The sequence below is a fragment of the Prionailurus bengalensis genome, chromosome C1, assembly GCF_016509475.1.
Source record: "Prionailurus bengalensis isolate Pbe53 chromosome C1, Fcat_Pben_1.1_paternal_pri, whole genome shotgun sequence".
In the NCBI taxonomy this organism is placed as follows: domain Eukaryota; kingdom Metazoa; phylum Chordata; class Mammalia; order Carnivora; family Felidae; genus Prionailurus; species Prionailurus bengalensis.
In genome coordinates, this window is record NC_057345.1 from 15,318,792 (window position 1) to 15,339,961 (window position 21,170).

The 21,170-nt window shown below is 37.6% G+C and overlaps 1 protein-coding gene and 1 long non-coding RNA gene across 48 annotated transcripts in view; one reads left to right on the forward strand and one right to left on the reverse strand.

Annotated features, from left to right (window-relative positions):
• Positions 1 to 2,062, forward strand: part of LOC122480050 — a 39,597-nt gene extending 37,535 nt beyond the window's left edge. The window contains exon 6 of the long non-coding RNA XR_006296504.1: positions 1,789 to 2,062. This is a non-coding gene — a long non-coding RNA (uncharacterized LOC122480050). The remainder of the gene's footprint in view (positions 1 to 1,788) is intronic.
• EIF4G3 (eukaryotic translation initiation factor 4 gamma 3) overlaps positions 1 to 21,170 on the reverse strand; it is a 315,357-nt gene that overhangs the window by 130,716 nt on the left and 163,471 nt on the right. For 25 of the 47 annotated variants that reach the window (XM_043574007.1, XM_043574001.1, XM_043573979.1 and 22 more), the window contains 4 exons: positions 11,348 to 11,368; positions 10,290 to 10,469; positions 9,580 to 9,694; positions 680 to 777 (listed from right to left, as the gene is read on the reverse strand). In XM_043574007.1, coding sequence (XP_043429942.1) covers positions 680 to 777; positions 9,580 to 9,694; positions 10,290 to 10,469; positions 11,348 to 11,368 — 414 coding nt within the window. The remainder of the gene's footprint in view (positions 1 to 679; positions 778 to 9,579; positions 9,695 to 10,289; positions 10,470 to 11,347; positions 11,369 to 21,170) is intronic. The other 22 variants (XM_043574009.1, XM_043574008.1, XM_043574005.1 and 19 more) reach the window with 1 other exon arrangement.

Genomic DNA, 21,170 nt, shown 5'->3' on the forward strand with positions numbered 1-21,170 from the left:
TGTATTGACTATGATGATATCCCTCCCACCTATCTTATCTTTGTGAATTCCATTTTGTGTGTCCTAATAGGTAAAAGATTGTGAGCCACTCTTCTACAGGATGTCCTACAACCTGAATTTTATATTACTGCATTCTAATTTGCTTGAGTCTGCCTTACTAGACAGATACAAAGTCCCCGTAACCTCTTTAAAATAATTAAAATACATTTTCTAAATTCTGCTGTTTCAAAAAAGAAATCTATTCCAACAGGGAGGATTTTTATTGTTGTCATTAATACTTTGCTCAGTTCTCTTCTGCTGATTTCCTGTGGTCAGTTCATATTTGAATGTAGAACTGAACAGGACAAAGTTCAAGGATAATAATCAGTATGTGAAAACTGAGCTCAAACTTCTCCCACTTAGCAAGGTCTTAGCAGACAAACCCTCCCAGTTTCTGAAGAAGGCATGTTGTCATCTGGCATACCTAGTTTAGTGCATGCTGAAAATGATATTAAGCAAATGTTACTTTCTAGTATGTGTCCATACAAATCCTCTGGTCTAGTGGTAAGGACATAAGGGAAGAACAAAAAATGCAGTCATTTGTGAACTGAGATGAATGACTACAGCTGTGGGTAAACTTACTTGACAAACGAGTGTACATTCCATTTTAAAACAGGAAAAATTAAGAAGTATCTCTTACGGTTTTTTTCTCTCTCTTGGCTGGAGGGGGCTGCTGCTGCGTAGGCACTATGATTGGTGCTGACTGATACACTGGCTGACTTGGGTAAAAAGGCGTTCCTAAAGAATTAGAAAAAAATGAGAGGAAGCATTCAGTTATTTTGTCAACCACTATAAGACTATTAATGGCACTGTGTCTCCAAACAAGCAGTTAAAAAAAAAAAAAAAAAAGTAACAAACAAAAACATTCCTCTTAATCATCTCTATCCACTAGCTCCCCTCTCTCTACTAAAGTGATCATGGAATGATTCCAAACACTGATCTTTTTGTCAGCATCCAATATGAAAACAACTAAATAACCAACTCCTGCAGATTGCCACCAGAGTTACCTTTCAAAAAACTAATCAAACTACAGCACTGCTTTTAAAAATCTATTCTGGGGGCCCACCCATTCCCTGCAATGAGATTCTTAAACAAGGGTTTCTGTGAATATGTTTTGTGTGTGGGTTTAGTCAGAGGCAAGAGAATATATCTGCTCATCTTGTGGATTGGGAATGGTTTAATTCTTCTCCCTACTGACAGAGAACCACTGTTAGGCTTTTTTCTGCTCCAACAGCAGGACATTTGCTAAGCCTTGATGGTGGCTCCCTGTGACAGTGGTTCTATGTCAAATGGCACTGAGAGGTCAACTAAGATTCACTAAAGTAGAATTCACTGACGACCATGACAAAAGTTACACGGGTACTGGTGAGGGGAATGCCTCCTGATTAGGGTGGGTCCAATAGTGAATGAGATGGAAATGAAGACAGTTCAGCATAGGTAACTCCTTTTCTTTTTTTTCTTTAAAAAAAAATTTTTTTTAATCTTTATTTATTTTGAGAGACAGAGTGTGAACAGGGGAGGAGCTGAGGGGAGGGAGACACAGAATCAGAAGCAGGCTCCAGGCCCTGAGCTGTCAGCACAGAGCCCGACGCGGGGCTCGAACCCAAGAGCCATGAGATCATGACCTGAGCCGAAGTCGGGCGCTCAACCAACTGAGCCACCCAGGCACCCCAGGTAACTCCTTTTCTTAAAAGTTGTGCTATAATTAAGAGAAGGAAAAAAATGTTTGTTTGTTTTTTTCCCCTTAAGGACATGAATGAAATCATACACCTATATGCTGAAAGGACTAATCCAGCAGATGGGGAGAAAGAAAATAATAATGCCAGAAGGGGAGAAAAGAACAGCTGGAGAAGGAGCCTTAAATGTGTAAATGCTGCAATCTACTGCTCAAGTAGAAGACTAGACTTTGTTAGGAGCACTGATACTGAGTCATGAGAACAAGAAGGAAAAAAATGAAGGTATGAAGATAGTTAACACAGGCAAACTTTTTGGTACTTTAATAAACAAATAACGTTGGCTCTACTATCGCTGTCATCATCAACATCAAACCATCCCCACCATCATCACAATAATCTTCAAGTGGCAATTTCTTAGAAGCAATATGATTTGCAGTACCAGAACTGTGTAGGTCACAATCAAATTTGGAGAAGATCTCAACAGGGGGCGTAATGAGGATTTCAAAAAACTCAATGTAGAAAAACACCGTAGCCAATCTTATCTCTGTTTATGTTTGTTTATTTTTGAGAGAGAGGGAGAGAGAGAGAGACAGAGAGAGTGAGGAGAAGAGAGAAGGGACAGAGGATCCAAAGCAGGCTTTGTGCTGATAGCAGAGAGCCTGGTGCGGGGCTAAAACTCACAAACCATGAGATCACCACCTGAGCTGAAGGTGGATGCCTAATTGACTGAGCCACCCCAGCGCCCAACAAAATCAAGCTTACATAAGCAATTCTTCACTACCGTATAATGTCACTAGTTCTAAAACTCAGAAAACAATCCCCTGAAATTGGTTTCAAATGCTGCTAGAGAAGCAACACAATCTGCTCACCTTGCCATATTTTTTAAACTAAGTGAAATAAGATCCAAAAGGTGAATCAGCCCTTTAAGAAAAAATATAGATTGTTCTAATGAAACGGTTCTGAGTCAAACATAACTCAGATAGAGACTGGCATATAATACACATATAATAAATACCAGCTGAAAAAACCTGGTAGCATACGATATCTCACAGAGTTAAACACAGCAGAATATCAAGTCAACTGTGGACCCCAGCAGAGCAGGCATTCTACCCTACCAAACAATGGTTATCTTTTAGAATATACTAATGAAACTTCTTATGTAAGTCAGAGGCATTTAAAAACATTTATTTGGGGGCGCCTGGGTGGTTCAGCTGGTTGAGTGACTGACTTCAGCTCAGGTCATGATCTCACAGTTTGTGAGTTCAAGGCCTGCATCGAACTCTGTGCTGACAACTAAGAGCCTGAAGCCTGCTTTGGATTCTGTGTCTCCCTCTTTCTCTCTCACTCCTTCCCTGCTTATGCGCTCTCTCTGCCTCAAAAATAAATAAATAAACATTAAAAAAATTTATTTTAAGGAGCACCTAGGTGGCTCAGTCGGTTAAGGGTTAGACTCTTGATTTCAGCTCAGGTCATGATCTCACGTTTGGTGAGACTGAGCCCTAAACTGGGCTCTGCACTCACAGTGCGGAGACTGCTTGGGATTCTCGGTCTCCCTCTCTCTTTCTCCCTCAAAAACAATTTTTTTAAAAAACAAAAAAAATTTTATTCTATTAAAAATGTGAATAACTTTTGCATACCGTTTATCAATTAGGCCTGTTACTCAATGTCCCTGAACTTCTCATGCATGGAATGTAGCACTTTTATCTACATCAGGGGTATGGCAACTAACACCAAGAAGCTAAATCCAGTGCAATGCCATTTATTTTGTAAAGTTTTATTGGAAGACACTCACATACAATATTTTATCTATTATCTATGGTTGCTTTTTCACTAAAATGGCAAGAGTTGGAGCACCTGGGTGGCTTTAGTTGGATGAACATCTGACTCTTGACCTCAGCTTGGGTCCTGATCTCATGGTTCATGAGTTTGAGCCCCATATCTGGCTCCTCGCTGATGGCATGGAACATGCGTGGGATTCTGTCTTTCCCTCTCCCCTGCTCTCTCTCTCAAAATAAATAATAAACATAAATAAATAAATAAATAAATAAATAAATAAATAAATAAATGGCAAGAGTTGAGTGGTTGTAACAACAGAGACCAAATGGCCTGCAAAACCTACAATACTGCCCTTTATAGAAAAAGGGCTGACATTTTTTTATCCTGATCCCTGTGGTTCTCCAAACCCTAGTCTACACAAAATGTATTAATGATATATGGCAAAATTTATACAAGAATAACCACATTATGATAACACACACAGAGACACAACTATAGGCTTGCCAACTTGACATTTTGGAAAGGTCTGTTACTATTTTGAAATTATTTCAGTCTTGTTCCTTTGTTTTTAAAACAGTCTTCCTATATGAAATGATACTAACATTAAATAGCTGTTTTCTTTACAAGTCTTATTGGCAAAAGTAAAAAATCTAATAGTCTTGTATGTTTCTTCTTTAATTTTACTTTACTTTTTAAAATTTTTATTTGACCAGGACATTGAAAAATCTGGGAACCAATGGTCTAGTCAGCATTTACAGTTCTTCCCATTAATAAAACCCTAAACACAAATGTCAAATAAATGCACTGTACAATCCTGAAAGGCAGGAAGAGTATCTTAACATCTAAATTCTACAAATACCTAGCATGTCACCTTCTTTTTTTTTTTTTTTTAATTTTTAAGTTTATTTATTTATTTTGACAGGGAGAGAAAGAGCATGAGCAGGGGAGTGGCAGAGAGAGAGGGAGAGAGACAGAATCTGAGGCAGGCTCCACACCAGTGCGGAGCCCAATGTGGGGCTTGAACTCACAAACCAGCAAGATAATGACCTAAGCTGAAACCAAGAGTCAGAGGCTTAACTGACTAAGCCACCAAGGTGCCCTTGTCTTTTTTCTTTTTTTTTTAAGTTTATTTATTTATTTTGAGAGAGAATGTGTGTGTGAGCGAGTGGCAGAGAGAGAGGGAGAGAGAGAAAATCCTAAGCAGATCTGCACTGTCAGCGTGGAGCCCAATGATGTTTGGGCTCATGAACCTTTAGATCACGAGAAGCTGAAATCAAGAGTTGGACATTTGACAGACTGAGCCACTATCTAGCCATTACTTTAACCCAGGAGCCCCTACCTAACACACTGTCTTATACACTGCAGGTCTTCCAAAAACCTTTCAAAACTTCAAATTTTCTATAGAAAAAAAAATAAACATAGTGGCTAAATATGCAGGTTGGCAAATTAACACCAACTTATCCTGTAATATCCAAGAATAGTAACGTTGGTATACAACCACATCAATAATCAAAATATTAACACTACACAAATACACAATCAAATTCAACTTAAGATGCCGTAAAGTTTCCCACCTCTATGCATCATGGGGAACAATGAACAAATCTCTCAGTTCTCAGAAACTGAATATTATACCCAATCACCATGAAGCTCAGGAAAAAAATAGAATGAAAATGAAAGGGGGAGGGAGAAATCACATGATAGAGTTAAAAAAAAAAAAAAAAAAGGAAAAGTATGCTGGTTTGAAGCAAGGGAGAATGGGACCTTTTACCAGGTAAATTCTCAAACTTTTTTTTATCTTTCTCAGTATCACTGTCACTGCTAACCACACCTCTTTGTTCCCAAACCTAATTTTTTACACCTTGGGCCATCACCCCTAGTGTTGGCCTGGAAATAATTTTAGTCTTCCTGAGGTGCTTTCCTGCTATAACAGGCATCGGAATATTTAAGAAAACAGCAATAAGAGAAAACCTGAAAAATGACATTGAGCAAATACTACTCATTAGTTATTTTTCCACAACACTATAAAAACACTGCAAGAATTAGAATTCTATGATCTTGATTACTGAACTTCATGGCAAGTAAAAATAATCTTTGAGAATCACTGCTTCAAGATTTAAACCCAAGAGAGGAATAAAATGTTAGTACACTAGAATGAACTACAAGCTAAGGACTAAGAACTAAGAATTCTGAAAAGTAGGCAGGAAGGAATGAGAGCAGGATTCGTTCCTCACCAGTTCAGCCAGAGGAAGGTCCTCTGCCCTAGAAAATAGGACTGCTGTCCTTCAGAACAGAGAATTAGGATCTGATCCCTATACCTGATGCCTTTTATTTATTTATTTTTTTAAGTTTATTTCTTTCTTTATTTTGAGACTGACAGAGAAAGAGCATGGGTGGAGTAGAGAGTCAGAGAGAATCCCAAGCAGGCTCTGCACTGCCAGCACAGAGTCCAATGCAGGGCTCAAAACTCATGAACCATGAGATCATGATGTGAGCTGAAATCAGGAGTTGGACATTTAACTGACAAACCCACCCAGGGGCCCCAATTCTTTAAAAATTAAAAAATTGTGTTAGCCACTTCAGTCCACGTGCACACTTTTACATAATTTAAATACACAGGATTTAGATTAGTTAGCTTTTTTTTTTTTTTTTTTTTTTTTTTAGTTTATTTATTTTGAGAGAGCAAGAGCTTGAGCAGGGGAGGGGCAGAGAGAGAGAGGAGAGAGAGAATCCCAAGCAGGCTCTGTGCTGATAGCACAGAGGGCACACACAGGGCTCCATCCCACAAACCCTGAAATCATGACCTGAGCTGAAATGAAAAGACACTTAACCGACTGAGCCACCCAGATACTCCTCTATATTCACTTTTAACCTGAACCCAAGATTAGGGCAAAAGAGGAAAGAGAGTAAAGGGGGGGGCATCAGGATTAGATGGATCCAAGAGAAGATTCCAAGAAAAGAAAATAGGAAGGGGGATGTTTTTGGCTTCTAGACCATAAGGATACAACAGCTGCCTCAAGGTGGTATAGCTGAAGAACCTATAATCGATGGAAACTACTAGATCAGAGCTTTTAAGTCTGACAGAAAAGCATATTAACTAGTAGTAATCTTTACAACTAAAATATATGCCCAAATAATGAAGATAATGTAAACTTCCTATGAGAAGACTGGATTATAAATTATGATTCATTGCTAAAATGGAAAACTATGTAGCTTGAAATTCTGTAGATAATAAAATGGAAAGATGCCCAAGAATATATTGTGAGATGGGGGGGGGGGGTGAGGGAGAACCAGGAAGTCTTAGAACATTATAAATTGTGTATGTCCATTTGTATTAAAAATCATTTAAATGTAAGTGAAAAAAAGTATGTATTGATCTGTTAAATCATTATTTCTTTAGGGAGAGGAGTAGGGAGAAAAATTGGATCTTTCAACTTCATATATTCTATATTATTTGTATTTTTCATCACTAACTTGGTTACTTTCATAACGAAAAATTATTTTAAGACGTTTTTCTCATCTTAAGGAAACTAGGGAAACAGTGCTTTAATCTGGATGACAAATTGCCTACTTAATGGATATTGGATCTGCATAAGAATTTCCCCAGGAAGAAAGAATATCTAACAAAGGGAACAGACATCAACACTATCTGAGATATAACTGCCCCTCAATATCCTGCTTTTTGTGAAAATAAACAAATACGGTCTGTATATAATAGAAATAAAGCCAAATATGTTATAATATTGTATATACAAATCAGCAAAATACTTCCCTACTTATAAACTCATCTATATTGTTTCTATATATACTGTAGTAATATTAAGAGCAATAAAGGGGGCTAGCACAGATTTATAATAGAATTTTAATGACATTTTCTGAGTCAAAAAGCCATTTATATTATTTATAAATAAACAGACTAGATTTCATGTATTTTTATTTTTTTTAGAGAGACAGAGAGGGAGGGCACGGGGGGTGGGGGGGGGGAGGGAGGGGGAGGAAGGGGGAAGGGAGAGGGAGAATCCCAAGCAGGCTCCATGCTCAGTGCAGGATCCAACATGGAGCGTGATCCCACCAATTTGGGATCATGACCTGAGCCAAAATCAACAGTTGGATGCTCAATCAACTGAGCCACCCAGGCACCTCCATACTAGAATTTAGTGAGACATCTTTCAAACTGATTTTATAAATTAGAATATACAATTGCATTCCCTTTGCAACATGTGATTGAAAGAAAATCCTGTGGATTTTAGCATGTTTACTCTGACAGACAATCTCACCTTATAGTTTTCTTTCCACTTAATAAATTCTAGGTAATATCAACAGTCAATTTTATACTTAAAAATAATTTTAACAAGGACACCTGGGTGCCTCAGTCGGTTGAGCATCTGGCTCTTGATTCCAGCTCAGGTCATGATCTCACGGTTCACGGGATTGAGCCCCGCATCAGGCTCTGAGCTGATGGTGCAGAGCCTGCTTGGGAATCTCTCTCTCCCACTTTCTCTGCCCCTCCTCTGCTTGTGCTCGCTCTCTCTCTCTCTCTCTCAAAATAAATACATAAAGATGAAAAAAAAAATTATTTTATTTATTTTTATGTTTATTAAAAAAATTTTTTAACGTTCTATTTATTTTTGAGACAAAGAGAGTGAGAGCGGGGGAGGGGCAGAGAGAGAGGGAGACACAGAATCCAAAGCAGGCTCCAGGCTCTGAGCTGTCAGCACAGAGTCCCACACAGGGCTCAAACTCTTAAACCGTGAGATCACGACCTGAGCTGAAGTCAAACACTTAACCGACGGAGCCACCCAGGCGCCCTTAAACGATCTTAACTGGATTTAAATTTGCAGAATAAGTGCCAATACCAAGGCACTGAGGTGGTATGAAAACTACAAGTTCAAATGAAGTTGAAGGAGCAAACAAGAACACTTCGATAATCCTGGCAACATTGTATGTCAGAGCTGGTGATGCACATGTATTATTTTACTCTAAAACACATACATGGGAGTGTCTGGCTAACTCTGTAGGTAGAGTATACAATTCTTAATCTCAGGGTCATGAGTTCAAGCCCCACATCGGACATGGAGTCTACTTAAAACAAAAATAACACATGTAGGTAGTATGTGTTGTTTTGAAAATATCAAATATTTCTTAGTAAAAATACTTCAATAAAGCAGTGTCTTATATATACATACTTGAGACACTTAATGAAGCTATAAAGTGTATCATTTTAACAGTGTATCATTTTGAAAGTTGTACTCAGTCATCCTACCCCAACAGCCTACTAGTCACTGCTCTAGGTGCTAGGGATATAGCAGTGAACAAAACAACAAAATTCCTTGCCTTTGTGGATAGTACATGCTAGTAGGAAAACATTAACAAAGGCTTTGATAAATGGTGATAAATGATTGGACAAAAAGAAATCACAGAAGGGAGATAAGGTATAGTTGCCCCTTGAACAATGCACAGGTAAGGGGCACATTCGGCTCCCTTGCATCCAGGCCAATGTCCATGTATAAGTTTGGAATTCTCAAAATTTCATCTAATAGCCTACTGCTGATTAGAAGCCTTACCAATTAATAGTTGATTAACACATATTTTATACGTCACATATACTACATGTATATAGTCTTAACAAAAAAGCTGGAAAAAAACATTATTAAGAAAATCATAGAGAAGAAAAAATACATTTATAACACCATACTGTATTTACTGAAAAGAAAATCCATATATAAGTGAGTCCATGCAGTCCAAACCCGTGCTGTTCAATGGTCAATTGTATGTTTATTCTACCAGCAAAAATCCAGTAAAAATCCAGGTAATGATGATTTGGTTTCAGATATCAGAACCTTGAGACATGGGTTCTTTCCAATTACCAGCTCTTTCAGAAGATGTCGTTAACTAAATATATTTCTGTAATACTCTTTCCTGGTAAGCCATTCTCTAAAAGGCTTTCAGGTCAGAACTGTTTGCAACACTTTATTTAAAAATTCCTTACACCACTAAACCTCACTGCCTAAACTGATTAGCAAAACAACAAAATGAAATAAAACACAGCAAAGTAGCAGAACTTGCTCAATATTTCATACATACTTACCATAAGCATTGGGGAAGTCCCCAGGTCCTGGTCCAGGATAAAAAGGCCCTGGCCCTGGTGGTTGAACTGGATATTGTTGTGGGGGCCCAACATACGGAGGGCCACTATGACGGTACTAGAAAAAAGAAATTAAAGACATTTATAAATAATATGAAGGTAGCTTACTATAAAATAAACAAAGAGCTGTGTGTATGTGTGTGTATATATAAGAGAATTACTTAAATAAAATGAAAACACTTGGTTAAATACATTAAAAAATGTTTGCTTGCCATCAAGATGCAGTGAGGATGGAGAGAAAGATATGCATTAGGTAAAACCTTACAGCAAATCAGTGCACAGACCGACATCAGCTCACTGTAAAATTATTTCAGGCTGGTAGCTTTCAACGAAATTGAATGATAGCACAGGAACAGCATCAATTACTGAGTCTATTTTAGAGAAGTTGGATGTGAGGAAGGGATGGGGGAAAGCCAGGAGATAAAAATAATTCCTCTAACAGCTTAGAAAAACTTAAGTAAAGAGATGTAGAAATATCTCCTTACAATATTATGGAAAATGACAAAATGGCGAGACTTATAACCAACAAGAAAGTTCACATATATGTTACTAAAAAACCACTGCTATCACCCACCCTACCTGCTTCCTCTGATGAGAATGTGAGTAAATCCCCACTCTACTGCTGGACCACACAGACCTGAGAGGTACTTTACCTGTGGGATACAGTACTGAGGGCCCTGGGGCACTGGGTACGGCATGGGTAGATGGTTAACCATCATGATGTGCTGATTGGCCTGATACACTGCAGTGGGTGTCTGTGCACCAGGACGAATGGAAGGACTGCTGTTCGGGATGGTAGCTCTAGGAGGCTGTATCTGAGGCCTCTGAAAAAACTGAGGAGGGGAGAAACAAATATTTATATATATATTTTTTACAAAGGGAAATACGTAAATTTTACTATCTTGAGCTTTCTCCTTTTTTCCACTAATAAAAAGGTTATCAACTTTAATTGAAAATACAACGTACATGAAAAGAGACAAACTGTCTATGGCTGGGATCAAAAAACATATCCTACACTAGGCACACTAAGTCAAGTTTTGATCAATGCTGTCACACATATGAAAACAGGGAGGTCTCACTTTTAAAATGAAGTCTCAGCTAATTTAAACTAAAAATTCTATACCATAATTATTAATTTTAAAATCTGTGATAAAATGTAACAAAAGCTTGTCTCTCTAAAACTCGTTCTACTATATAAAAGTACTGCATATTTCACTAAGAGTAGGTGGCTCATAATCAACTTATTAAAAATTAAAAGCAGTCACCTAAAAACTACCATTCAAGTAATTTATAAAATATTTAGAAGAACAAGAAATCAACCTGGATATAAATACTTTCATCTCAGTCAAGTTAAATTAAAACTACCTATAGGGTGATGGGAATGGCCTTCCTTTCCTAAAAAGTGGCAACCCATATTAAATCGAATCCAATTTTACTTTCTTGAATAGTTTGCAAGAGAAGTGACAAATCTAGACAGACTTAAGAATGGTCTGGAAGGAAGAGAACTCAAATGTATCAAATAGCAGCCAGTACCTGTGGTCATTTATGGTTCTCACTGCAGGCTTACAAGCCTTGAAACAATATACCAATTGTAAATTCCCACCATAAATGCATGTATAATCATCAGCAACAATCAACTGTAATTGTCTCACTGTAATAATAATAAGGGAATAGAGCAATAAAGAGGCCATGCAGAACCAGTAGTTGTTACCTGGATGGGTCTGAATCCTCCCTTCAATTATGAAGCAAGAAAGCAGCAGGAAACAGAAAGAAAGCCAATGGAAAAGCTTATAGATCAGTAGGAAGGGGTAGGACATAGCATGCAGCTCAACAAAAATATCTTTGTATTTAGTAATAACAGGAAAAGAAGGAAGATTAGAAAATCAGAATGACAATTCTCCACTTGAGAATTCAAGGGCACATGGAATTGAAGAATCAAATCATATTTAATTGAAAATAAATAAATCCAGTGGCAAAAATATTCTAGTAGTAGCCACAAGTTATAACAGCTTGAGAGGATATGTCTACTTATTAGCACAAGTACAGTTGGGACTACTGATTCCTACTATTGGCTCTACAGACACCCATTATGTAATTTGGCATTAGTTATTCAGCTTCTCTATGATCCACTCTCCATTTTTAATGGAGAAAAGAGGTAATAATAAAAGTGCCATTCATTATTTTAAAGTTTAAAGGGGCGCCTGGGTGGCTCAGTTGTTAAGCATCCGACTCTTGTTGATTTCATGGTTCATGAGATCGAGCCCCTCATTGGTCTGCATGCTGACAGCAAAGAGCCTGCTTGGGATTCTATTTCTTTCCCTCTCTCTCTGCCCCTCCCTGACTCGCTCACTCTCTCAAAATAAATAAATTAATTTAAAAATAAGTTTACAAAAGTCCTAAAAAATAACTAGGCTTTTCAAAATTTATCAGACCCTTCAGGACAGAAACCTCTCCACTACCACAGTACATAAGAGGCCACTTAAAGCTTTAAAATGGGGAAATATAAAACTATTCTTAAAATGTGGTCTGGCTCCAAAATCTCCTGAGTTGTTTCATATTCCAGACATGAGTATTTCTACTGGCCCAAATAAAGGCAAGGATGAGCTTTGACCTGTGGGCCCACTCTGGTCATATCCTGTCTTACTCTTGTTAAGCATCAAGCTACCCAAATGTGATAGAAGAAATAACTTTTCATCCTGTGCTCAATTGGAAGGATTAGGATCCAGCGCCCAAGGCTCATCCCCATTTGGCCTTCATAACCCAGGACAAAGAAAGCCCTAAAGAGATTAAGTCACAGAAAAATGACAGACGGTACAGCAGGAGAATGGAGTGAATGAGGGAGGCCATAGAGAGTAGCTGATGGAGATGAAAAGAAAGTACAAGAAGCAAAGTTGGTAATACAGGAACCTGGGCTGGGGCCACACCAACAGCAATAGTCTTCTAGTTATTTCCACCGACACAGTTTTGGTAACAGACACAAGAATTTCTGTTGACTTCAACCAAGAACACTGAACTAGTAAGCTTTCCACCCTAGACTTCACTTCTCTGAATTACACAGCAGGTAAAATCTATTACTCATCAATGTATGTGAGCTATAAACATATTTTAGGAATGAACTTAAGCATTTTTATAACTTGGTTAATGTATTGGGAGCCACAGAACTATTACAGGTCTCAAGGAGAGAATAGTCATTCCTCTGCTCAACTAATTGAGCATTACTAGATATTAGATATAGTAGACAGAAATCTTACTCCGGTAAGATCCTTTTCCACCAACTCTAGAGGGCAGCCAAGATAAGGACAGTATCAAACAGAACAGGTGATGATCTACTGTGGTTATATTATCATCAAATTCTGTCAAAGTATTTACTGCCTGAAGAGACACAATGCTATTAAGTTGTATAGAGCAAGAAAAGCAGATACGGTCAGAGTTTCCCCACAATTCTAACAGTTTACTATATGCGAGTCCTTTTCTTGGCACTCTTTTCCAACTCCTCTGCTGGGGTTTTTAACCACTCTGTTTACAGTAACTGCGATTACAGCTGATTCAAGGAGGATTCGGAATAGCAGTAAGACTATCTTCTTCAGTGGTTTAAAAAAAGAAACGATATTACTGCTAATATTACTGCTAATATTAAGGTGCAGCTGAACTCAATAAAACACAAAATTTGTGGTTAGGTAGACATGCTTTTTTTAATACACTAAGATTTCAGCTTTGAAGCAATGTAGAAAAATGTATTCATATATGCACACTAAATAAGAGTGGAGATTTATATAGCACTTACTACCTACCAGCAACCACTCAAAACCTTTTACACATATATTAAATTATTCTCACAACACACCTCTAAGGCAGGTACTATTATCACTCCCATTAGATATAAGGGAAAATTGAGGGACTGGAGATCAAGTACCTTACTAAAGGTCTCCTATCCGTAATTTAAACACAGTCAGGTTTAGGTCTCTAACTTTAATTGTTACACACTCCACTTCTCACGAAGTGGAACACCCCTCATATTTTCCAACAACTGTCAGTCAGAAGACATTTTTTCAAAGGCTGCAGGGATGTGTTGAGACCTTTATCCAATGCACTAAGGGGTGCATATCCCTCAACCAGAACTGATTCCTGGTAAGAAAAATGCTCCATCGGTTACTTCACAAAATTCATGCTTATTCTTCAGGAAAACAAATTTCTTCTACCTATAAGATTCTAATTCTCTATCTCCCTTAAAGTAACTGATACCTGTTCATATGCTTTTACATGCTTGGTACAACATTTAACAGACCTACTTTTACTCAATCTCACTGCACTAAGATTTTTACAGGGACAGGCGATCTGGAGCTTATTCTTCCCCTTTAAGAAGTTCCTTCCGACCCTCCTTCCCTCGCTCCCCACTCCCGCAGCATGTGTGTGCAGACACACACAAGATTCTAGTATCAATAGAACTAGAAAAGGTGTAATGGCTGGAAAAACAAAGACATAAAAAGAGATGAATTCTCTTTTTTGCACTCTCTCCTAGCCATTCAACTGTGAATTTAGATTATGATTTAATAGTGGGACAGGAAATTTAAAATCTGTGGGTGGGCATGGCAGAAAACCACAGGTTATGAAAAAGAAGGTGTAAACGTGAATGGGCCTTCCCAAACTGCTTGCAATGCTTCAGAATCTCTTTGCCTGTCTAATGAGTGATGAAGAATCATTAAAAGAATCAAACTCACCTGGATGTGAAGACAGTACAGGCCATTTAATCTAACCACATACCTACAGTTTAAATCTCTTATATGAAATGGCCTTGAGGTTATGAAACTTGAGCAACCCAAGACAGTTCCGTTTCATTGTTAAATGGAGTTCTGACACAGCAGAGGTCTTCCCTTCTACTGGCTCTAAATTTCTCTCTCTGTGTCATCTACCCTCTGGTCCAATAACTATTCCTAAAATCACATCAACGTCAAATCCTTCTACCATGGAAGTTATCTGAAGACAGCCATCACTGCCAACTTTCACACCATCTACTTTTTGTTCAAAGCCAATCATTACCCTCCACATTCTATCCCTTGAACCAAGATTCTGAATTCCCTCTTCAGGTTTCTCTCAATAGGTTTCCACTGCTCCAAGTCTGACTAAATAGAGAACCAAACACAACTATCCAGGTGGCGTCTTCCCAGAACATACCTGGCTTCACTCAATAAATGTATCTGTTGCTAAATGAAAGAGAAACATCTGTCTCTGATTCTGGCTGACTACATTTCTACTAATAAAACCAAGAACAACAGAAGAGCTTCTGTCAACCACATTTTACTACTGAGTTACATACAATCTTTTAAAAACCCTTCAGTCTTCTTTACATATATCCTAAAAATAAGTCATGCTCTTCACTTTTGTACGTACTTATAAAGAGGTGTTCTTGTACAGGAACATACAAGGGAATCTTGCATATTGTCCTTTTGAAAATTTATCTGGCAAATTTAGGGATGCCTGGGTGGCTCAATTGGTTGAGCATCCAACTTCGGCTCAGGTCATGATCTCACAGTTGGTGAGTACCAACCCCACATCAGGCTCTGTGCTCCCGGCTCAGAGTCTGGAGCCTACTTTGGATTCTGTGTCTCCCTCCCTCTCTGCTCCTACCCCACTTGCACTTTGTCTCTCTCTCTCAAAAATAAATAAACATAAAAATTTTTTTTAAAATTAAAAAAAAAATTAACTGGCAAATTTCAACCCATCATTGCAGACTGTAGAGATACTTTTAGAGTCTGAATATATCATGCAGTGCCAAAACCACATAAGCATCAGCAAATTTGACAGGCATATCATTTAACCAAGTCACTGATGAAAATGCTGAAAAAGACTAGGTTAAGAAGGGAGGAATTGTGTACAACACAAGTATCATCTCCAAACTGGATTTCAATCTGGGTTAAAAGTCTTTTATCTTCCAACTGTCTACTAACACACCAGGAGGATGGCAAAGAAAAGCATCAGCCCTCATTTGAGGTAGTACTTTGGGAAGCTCCAAAGGGCTAAGGCACATTTAAAAGAGAGGCTAAATTTAGAGTACTTGTGATAGCAGACTTCCACTGAAACATTCCAGAAGCCAGAGGAAGAATGTTACCTCTTAGAAAATCCTTCTACAGATGTGATAATGATATCATTACCAAAAGTTTCCTGGACACATTAGTAATAATTGTTTTTTGAAGATGCTGGTAATTATATCACTTCTCATGAATTCCTCTTTCTAAAATCATCAAAAGACAAGGGGATCTCTAAAATCTACATAATACCTCGAAGTTCTCATGGGGCGCCTGGGTGGCTCAGTTAGTTAAGCATCCGACTCTTGTCTCAGGTCTTGATCTCACGGTTCACGGGTTCCGTGCTGACAGAGCGGAGTCTGCTTGGGATTCTCTCTCGCCCTCTTTCTCTGCCCCTGCCCTCTGTGTGCATGTTCTCTCTCTCTCTCTCTCTCTCTCTCTCTCTCTCAATAAAGAAACAAACAAACTTAAAAGAAAAAAAAAAGTTCTCCGGTGGTGCCTGGGTGGCTCGGTCAGTTAACTGTCTGGCTCTTGGTTTTGGCTCAGGTCATGATCTCACGGTTCGGGAGTTTGAGCTCCAAGTCGGGCTCCACGTTGACAGGGTGGAACCTGCTTGGGATTCTGTCTCCGTCTCTCTCCCTGTTCTTTCTCTCAAAACAAATATATAAACTTAAAAAAAGAGAAAGAAAAAAAGTCACAGATTTCCATATATAATAAAAAAGTTTTAAAAAGAAGTTCTCTGAAAACTACCTATTCATTTTTAGCAACTAGAAAAATCATATTCAATCACATTAGTTCCCACGCAGGAAAAAAACTACTGAATACTAACTTGCAAAGCAATAAAAACCGTATCGAAAATATGCTTCTGAAACACCTAGCTTTCTGCAATTTATTGTTCAGCCTCCTGGAAGAACAGTAAGATTTCCAATTATGAATTTTTTACATTAATATCTTCAAAAATTCTGAAGTACTCTGGAGAAAATAACAGTGCTATGATTTTCTGGCAAGTTACAAAGGGACAAGCAGTAAAGAGTCCACATAATGGGATATCACTCAAGTATCAACCAGAGATTCTACTGACTTACAATAATTTATAATGAAGGCTATTACATTCTAAATTCTTTGTGTATCTTCCCTGCATGTGGCCAATATCACATACTTCAACATTTCATTAAGAAATAGAAGATGTAAACCCTAGAGCTGAGTTTTCCAATACAATAGCCACTAGCCATATTTGATTACTTAAATTAACATTAAATTAAAAATTCAGTTCTTCAACTGCATTGCACAGTTCAAGTGCTCAACAGCCACATGTGACTAGTAGCTACTATAGTGAACAGTACAGACACAGAACGTTTTCACCATCACAGAAAGTTCTATTAGAAAGTACTGTCCTAGAGGATTACGTCAGATGGCCGACAAAAAAACAAAAAACAAAACCCTAAGGATTCTGTCAGGAACAGAAGGTGTTCTGTCTGATCATAATGTAGAGTCTGGGAAAGGAACATCCTTGTAGAACACTCTACTCATAGGTAAAAATAGGCTGAGAAAAGGGAGAAGAAAGGCAGGCTGTCTTATTGCTAAAGGAAACTGACATTTACCAAGGATCTATTATGCGCAAGGGATCGTGACAGGCAGGCACTGGGATGCTCACAACACCCTTAGGAAATAGGTGCTATTGTTGTAATACTTCAATACTTTATCATTTATGAGCACGTTTTATCATTTCTCAGATAAGAAATCTGATGCTCAAAGTTAGTTTGCAGTAAAGCTAAGATTCCCCGTTATGCCAACTTCTAACCTATATTTTCTTTACTATCTCTGCTGTAACCTTACAATGCTTTTGTGAGTAAGGCACCAGATAAAATTGCCCATGACTGACTTCAACTCTGAAAAATCTAAGCACTGGTCATAAGACTGCATAAATGCTTGATCTGATTTCCAAGTTATATCCATTAAACTCTGATATGCCAGGTCTGGCCCCAGAGGCAAGCCCTAAGCCTTCATTTATTTTACTTTCCAAATTTAAGAAACTGCCTAGAGCAATGCAAATATTTCTCTACCAGAAACTAAGACTTCAAATATAATAGCACAACTTTGAGTACAAAAACCTTTAAGGGTCATAATGGAAAAAAACACAACACAACAACAACATAAGCCAGCTGTTTTCTTTTAATCTTTTAGCAACAAGAACAGAACTACAACAGGAAAACACACACACAATTTCAACGCTGGCCACCAGGTAACATATTTCTTTGATGCCCAATACTATTGTGTTTTATGAAGCTTTTATTTGTTTATACTAACTCCAATGGCTCTGAATATGGCATATTCTCCAACACTTGTGAATACTATGTGAACTAAAATCATTTATCGACACACCGCAGAATATTTTTTGTTTTATGAACACTCTTAAATGCCAATTCCCTGGTCTTTCTCAAAATGCAAAGACTACTCAGCCGTAGTATAAAACCAACACTTGATCTCTGTTGTGAAACCCAAAAGTAAAATAAGGACAGGCACACAAGTAACTTCAAACCACAACTACACAAATTTCAGGTACCAAACATGAAAATAACACAAGTCAGAATCTACATTATACCAAGTGACTTGTTTCACTTATGAGTGTACGTTCTGTTCTGTTCTTTCAGTTTCTAATTACCTTGGGATTTTCAAACACCAGAGTAAAAATAGTTGACATATTTCTCAAGCCAAGGGTGTTCGCATATAAAATTACTTAGTACTTCTTTCACCCTTGAAGAAAACTGTTATTCTAATCTAAAGCTGTCTTCGGACTGCAAAATGCCAAAAAGAAAAGAACATCCTAATTAACTTGAAGAATTTCTGCAAAAGCCAAAAACTAATGATACTGGAAGAAGACATGGCTGACATAATTCTAACTAGAGCATGGTATCCCTGACTAGAAGGACTAAATAAGAACACTGGCTGGCCACACATAAACATATTCTAAATAAAAGTAGTCCCAAGAAATACATTCTGCAACAGTTTCTTGGTTCTATTAAACTAAAAAGATTTGCTCTCCAAAATCTTACATGTTTCATTTCAATTCAGGTACTTCACTTTACAAAGAAGAAAAAAAATATATATATATAGGTCCTAGATTACTAGCCTGGACAATCATGTTTTCTTTTCACAAGCAATTACCCGCAACTAGCTTATCGAAACAACAGTACTTATTTTCTTCATAATGTTCAGAGAAACAATTGTTACTAAGCATTCACAAAAAGTTATGTATTTACTGTTGGACTTTAGAAACAGCAATCATAGGAACATCATCCAGCATCAATCAAATTATTTTCTGAAAAAAGATCAAAGCATGAAAGGATATGTGATCAGAAAGGGAGCCACTGATGAACAATGCAATGCGATAAAGGAAAAGTGAGAAACATATTCACTAATTCTAACTCTCAATTTAATGCTTTCTGGTCAAAGGAAACGACAATAACTGAAAAAACCATTTGTGCCTTCAATTCACAACAAACCAAAACTAATATAGGACACAGATGTTTTCCCTTTAAAAACGTATTCTCTGTAAACCACTCAATGTTTTTCACTGTACTGATTTCACTATACAAGTCTCTATGTACGGTTTTGTCTTATGAGCATCTCCTCTATGAACCTCTAACTGACGTTAGATCTGAGGAGATCATTTTAAATACCGACTTCAGCCAGTGATTCTCAAATGAGAAACAGTATCACCTCCACTGGGGTTATTTGGAAACGTATGAAGGTGTTTTTGTTTTGTTTTTTAATTGTCACTGGGGGAATCCTACTGGCACTTAGAGCCCTAAGGTTGCCTAATGAGCTGCAATTTACAGGGAAGCTTTTCATAACTGGTGATCCCACCCAAAATGCCAATATCTATTCCACGGTGAAACAAACCAAACTAGTCTGTACATCTATGGACACAGAAGAGCGAACTCTTTCTAACATGCTCTATGCCGTTAATACTGGTTCAGCCAGCTCCTGCTCAGCAGTCGCCACTTCAACACCAAGCCTCTCCCTCCTCTAGTTCTCCAAGGTCACTCATTACTGCTACTGCCTCAACCAAAGTCACATTATTTCCTTACTTAATTCTCTGTGGTGTAATGAAAAAATTCTAACTGGCATTTAGAAAGAGGGGAATGCCAGAGTAAAAACACCCAGATACCTAAAGTTTTTGTATCCAAAAGCAATGCTCTGTATTTATGCTGCATCTCAAGAATCTATCTTTAAGAACTAGTGTCAGGAAGTCATTATCTTCCTTGTTAATGAATAAGTAATAAGTATACACACATACGTGATTCCAATTTTTTTAATGGTTAAAACACGCCATAATTTCACAAGTATCATCCTATAGCTAGATAAAGGACCAATCTGCCAATACTTTTTTGAGTGAGTCCTATTACACATGAAAAATGATTTTAGAACTGAAATCAACCTCTTGTCACAAGACTCCTTAAAGTTTTCCTTGGTTTTTGAAATGGAAGAACGACAAAGCATATCATAAGACTTTAGGCTCAGAAGAAAGTTCAGAAGACAGATTTTCCCAAAAAAGACTATTTGTAAAGGCTTAAATACAACATCCCCCTTTGAGGACCATCACTATTGAATAGAAATAATAGAAACATTTAGCCTTATATGAAGGAGTTCAAAAATGTTTTTACTTAAACAACAGTTTCTTTCTACTCTACTTCCTGAACAGAGATATCCCAGATTTTTCTGTTAGTGGTCTTACTGGATTGATCCCTGACTAAAATTTAAGCCTGGCTTCTATGGTCCTCGACTAAACATTTTTTAAAATTAATAATCAATCTTTTTAACTTAAGAGATTATCTTTTTTTTTAATTATTAGTAATCTTACCCCATATATTCTTGGTATGTGCTAAACATTGCTAATCAGTTTACTTGCACTCCCTCATTTACTCTTCCTATGAGTCCTAAGACGGGTATTAATACAGTGCCCCTTTCACAAATGAGAAAAGAAAGGCTGAGAGCAGTGAATAACTTACCCCAAACCACTCAGTTAATAAAGAAGAGTCAAACCTAGGTCTAGCTGACACCAAATGCCAAGCTCTTCAAGTACTTTAACAATACTGTCTGTTGATACTAAAAACTACCCGAGTTTTATTTCTTCATCTAATCCAAAGAACTGCCATCCACTTCATACAATCACCTCTGAGTTCTCCTGCAAAGTGTCTTTGGAATCTCAGATTTTGCTTGGCTTTTACATCCTCTAACTTGGAAAGACTGTATTTTGAGAAACAGAGCCTTGTATTAAATCACGGGTAGACAAAGAAATCCTTTAATGAAACAATGTCCATTTACTCAGTAGTAAGAATGCTAACTATGATAACACAGGTAAACACTGGTAACTTTTCTCTTGCTTTATCAAACCATATTATATTGCATAATAATATTAAAAACAGCTACCACTTATTGACTGTTCACTTTGTGTCAGATGCCTTAGGAATCTTATCTCTAATGTAAAGGGTATTTATCCCCATTTTA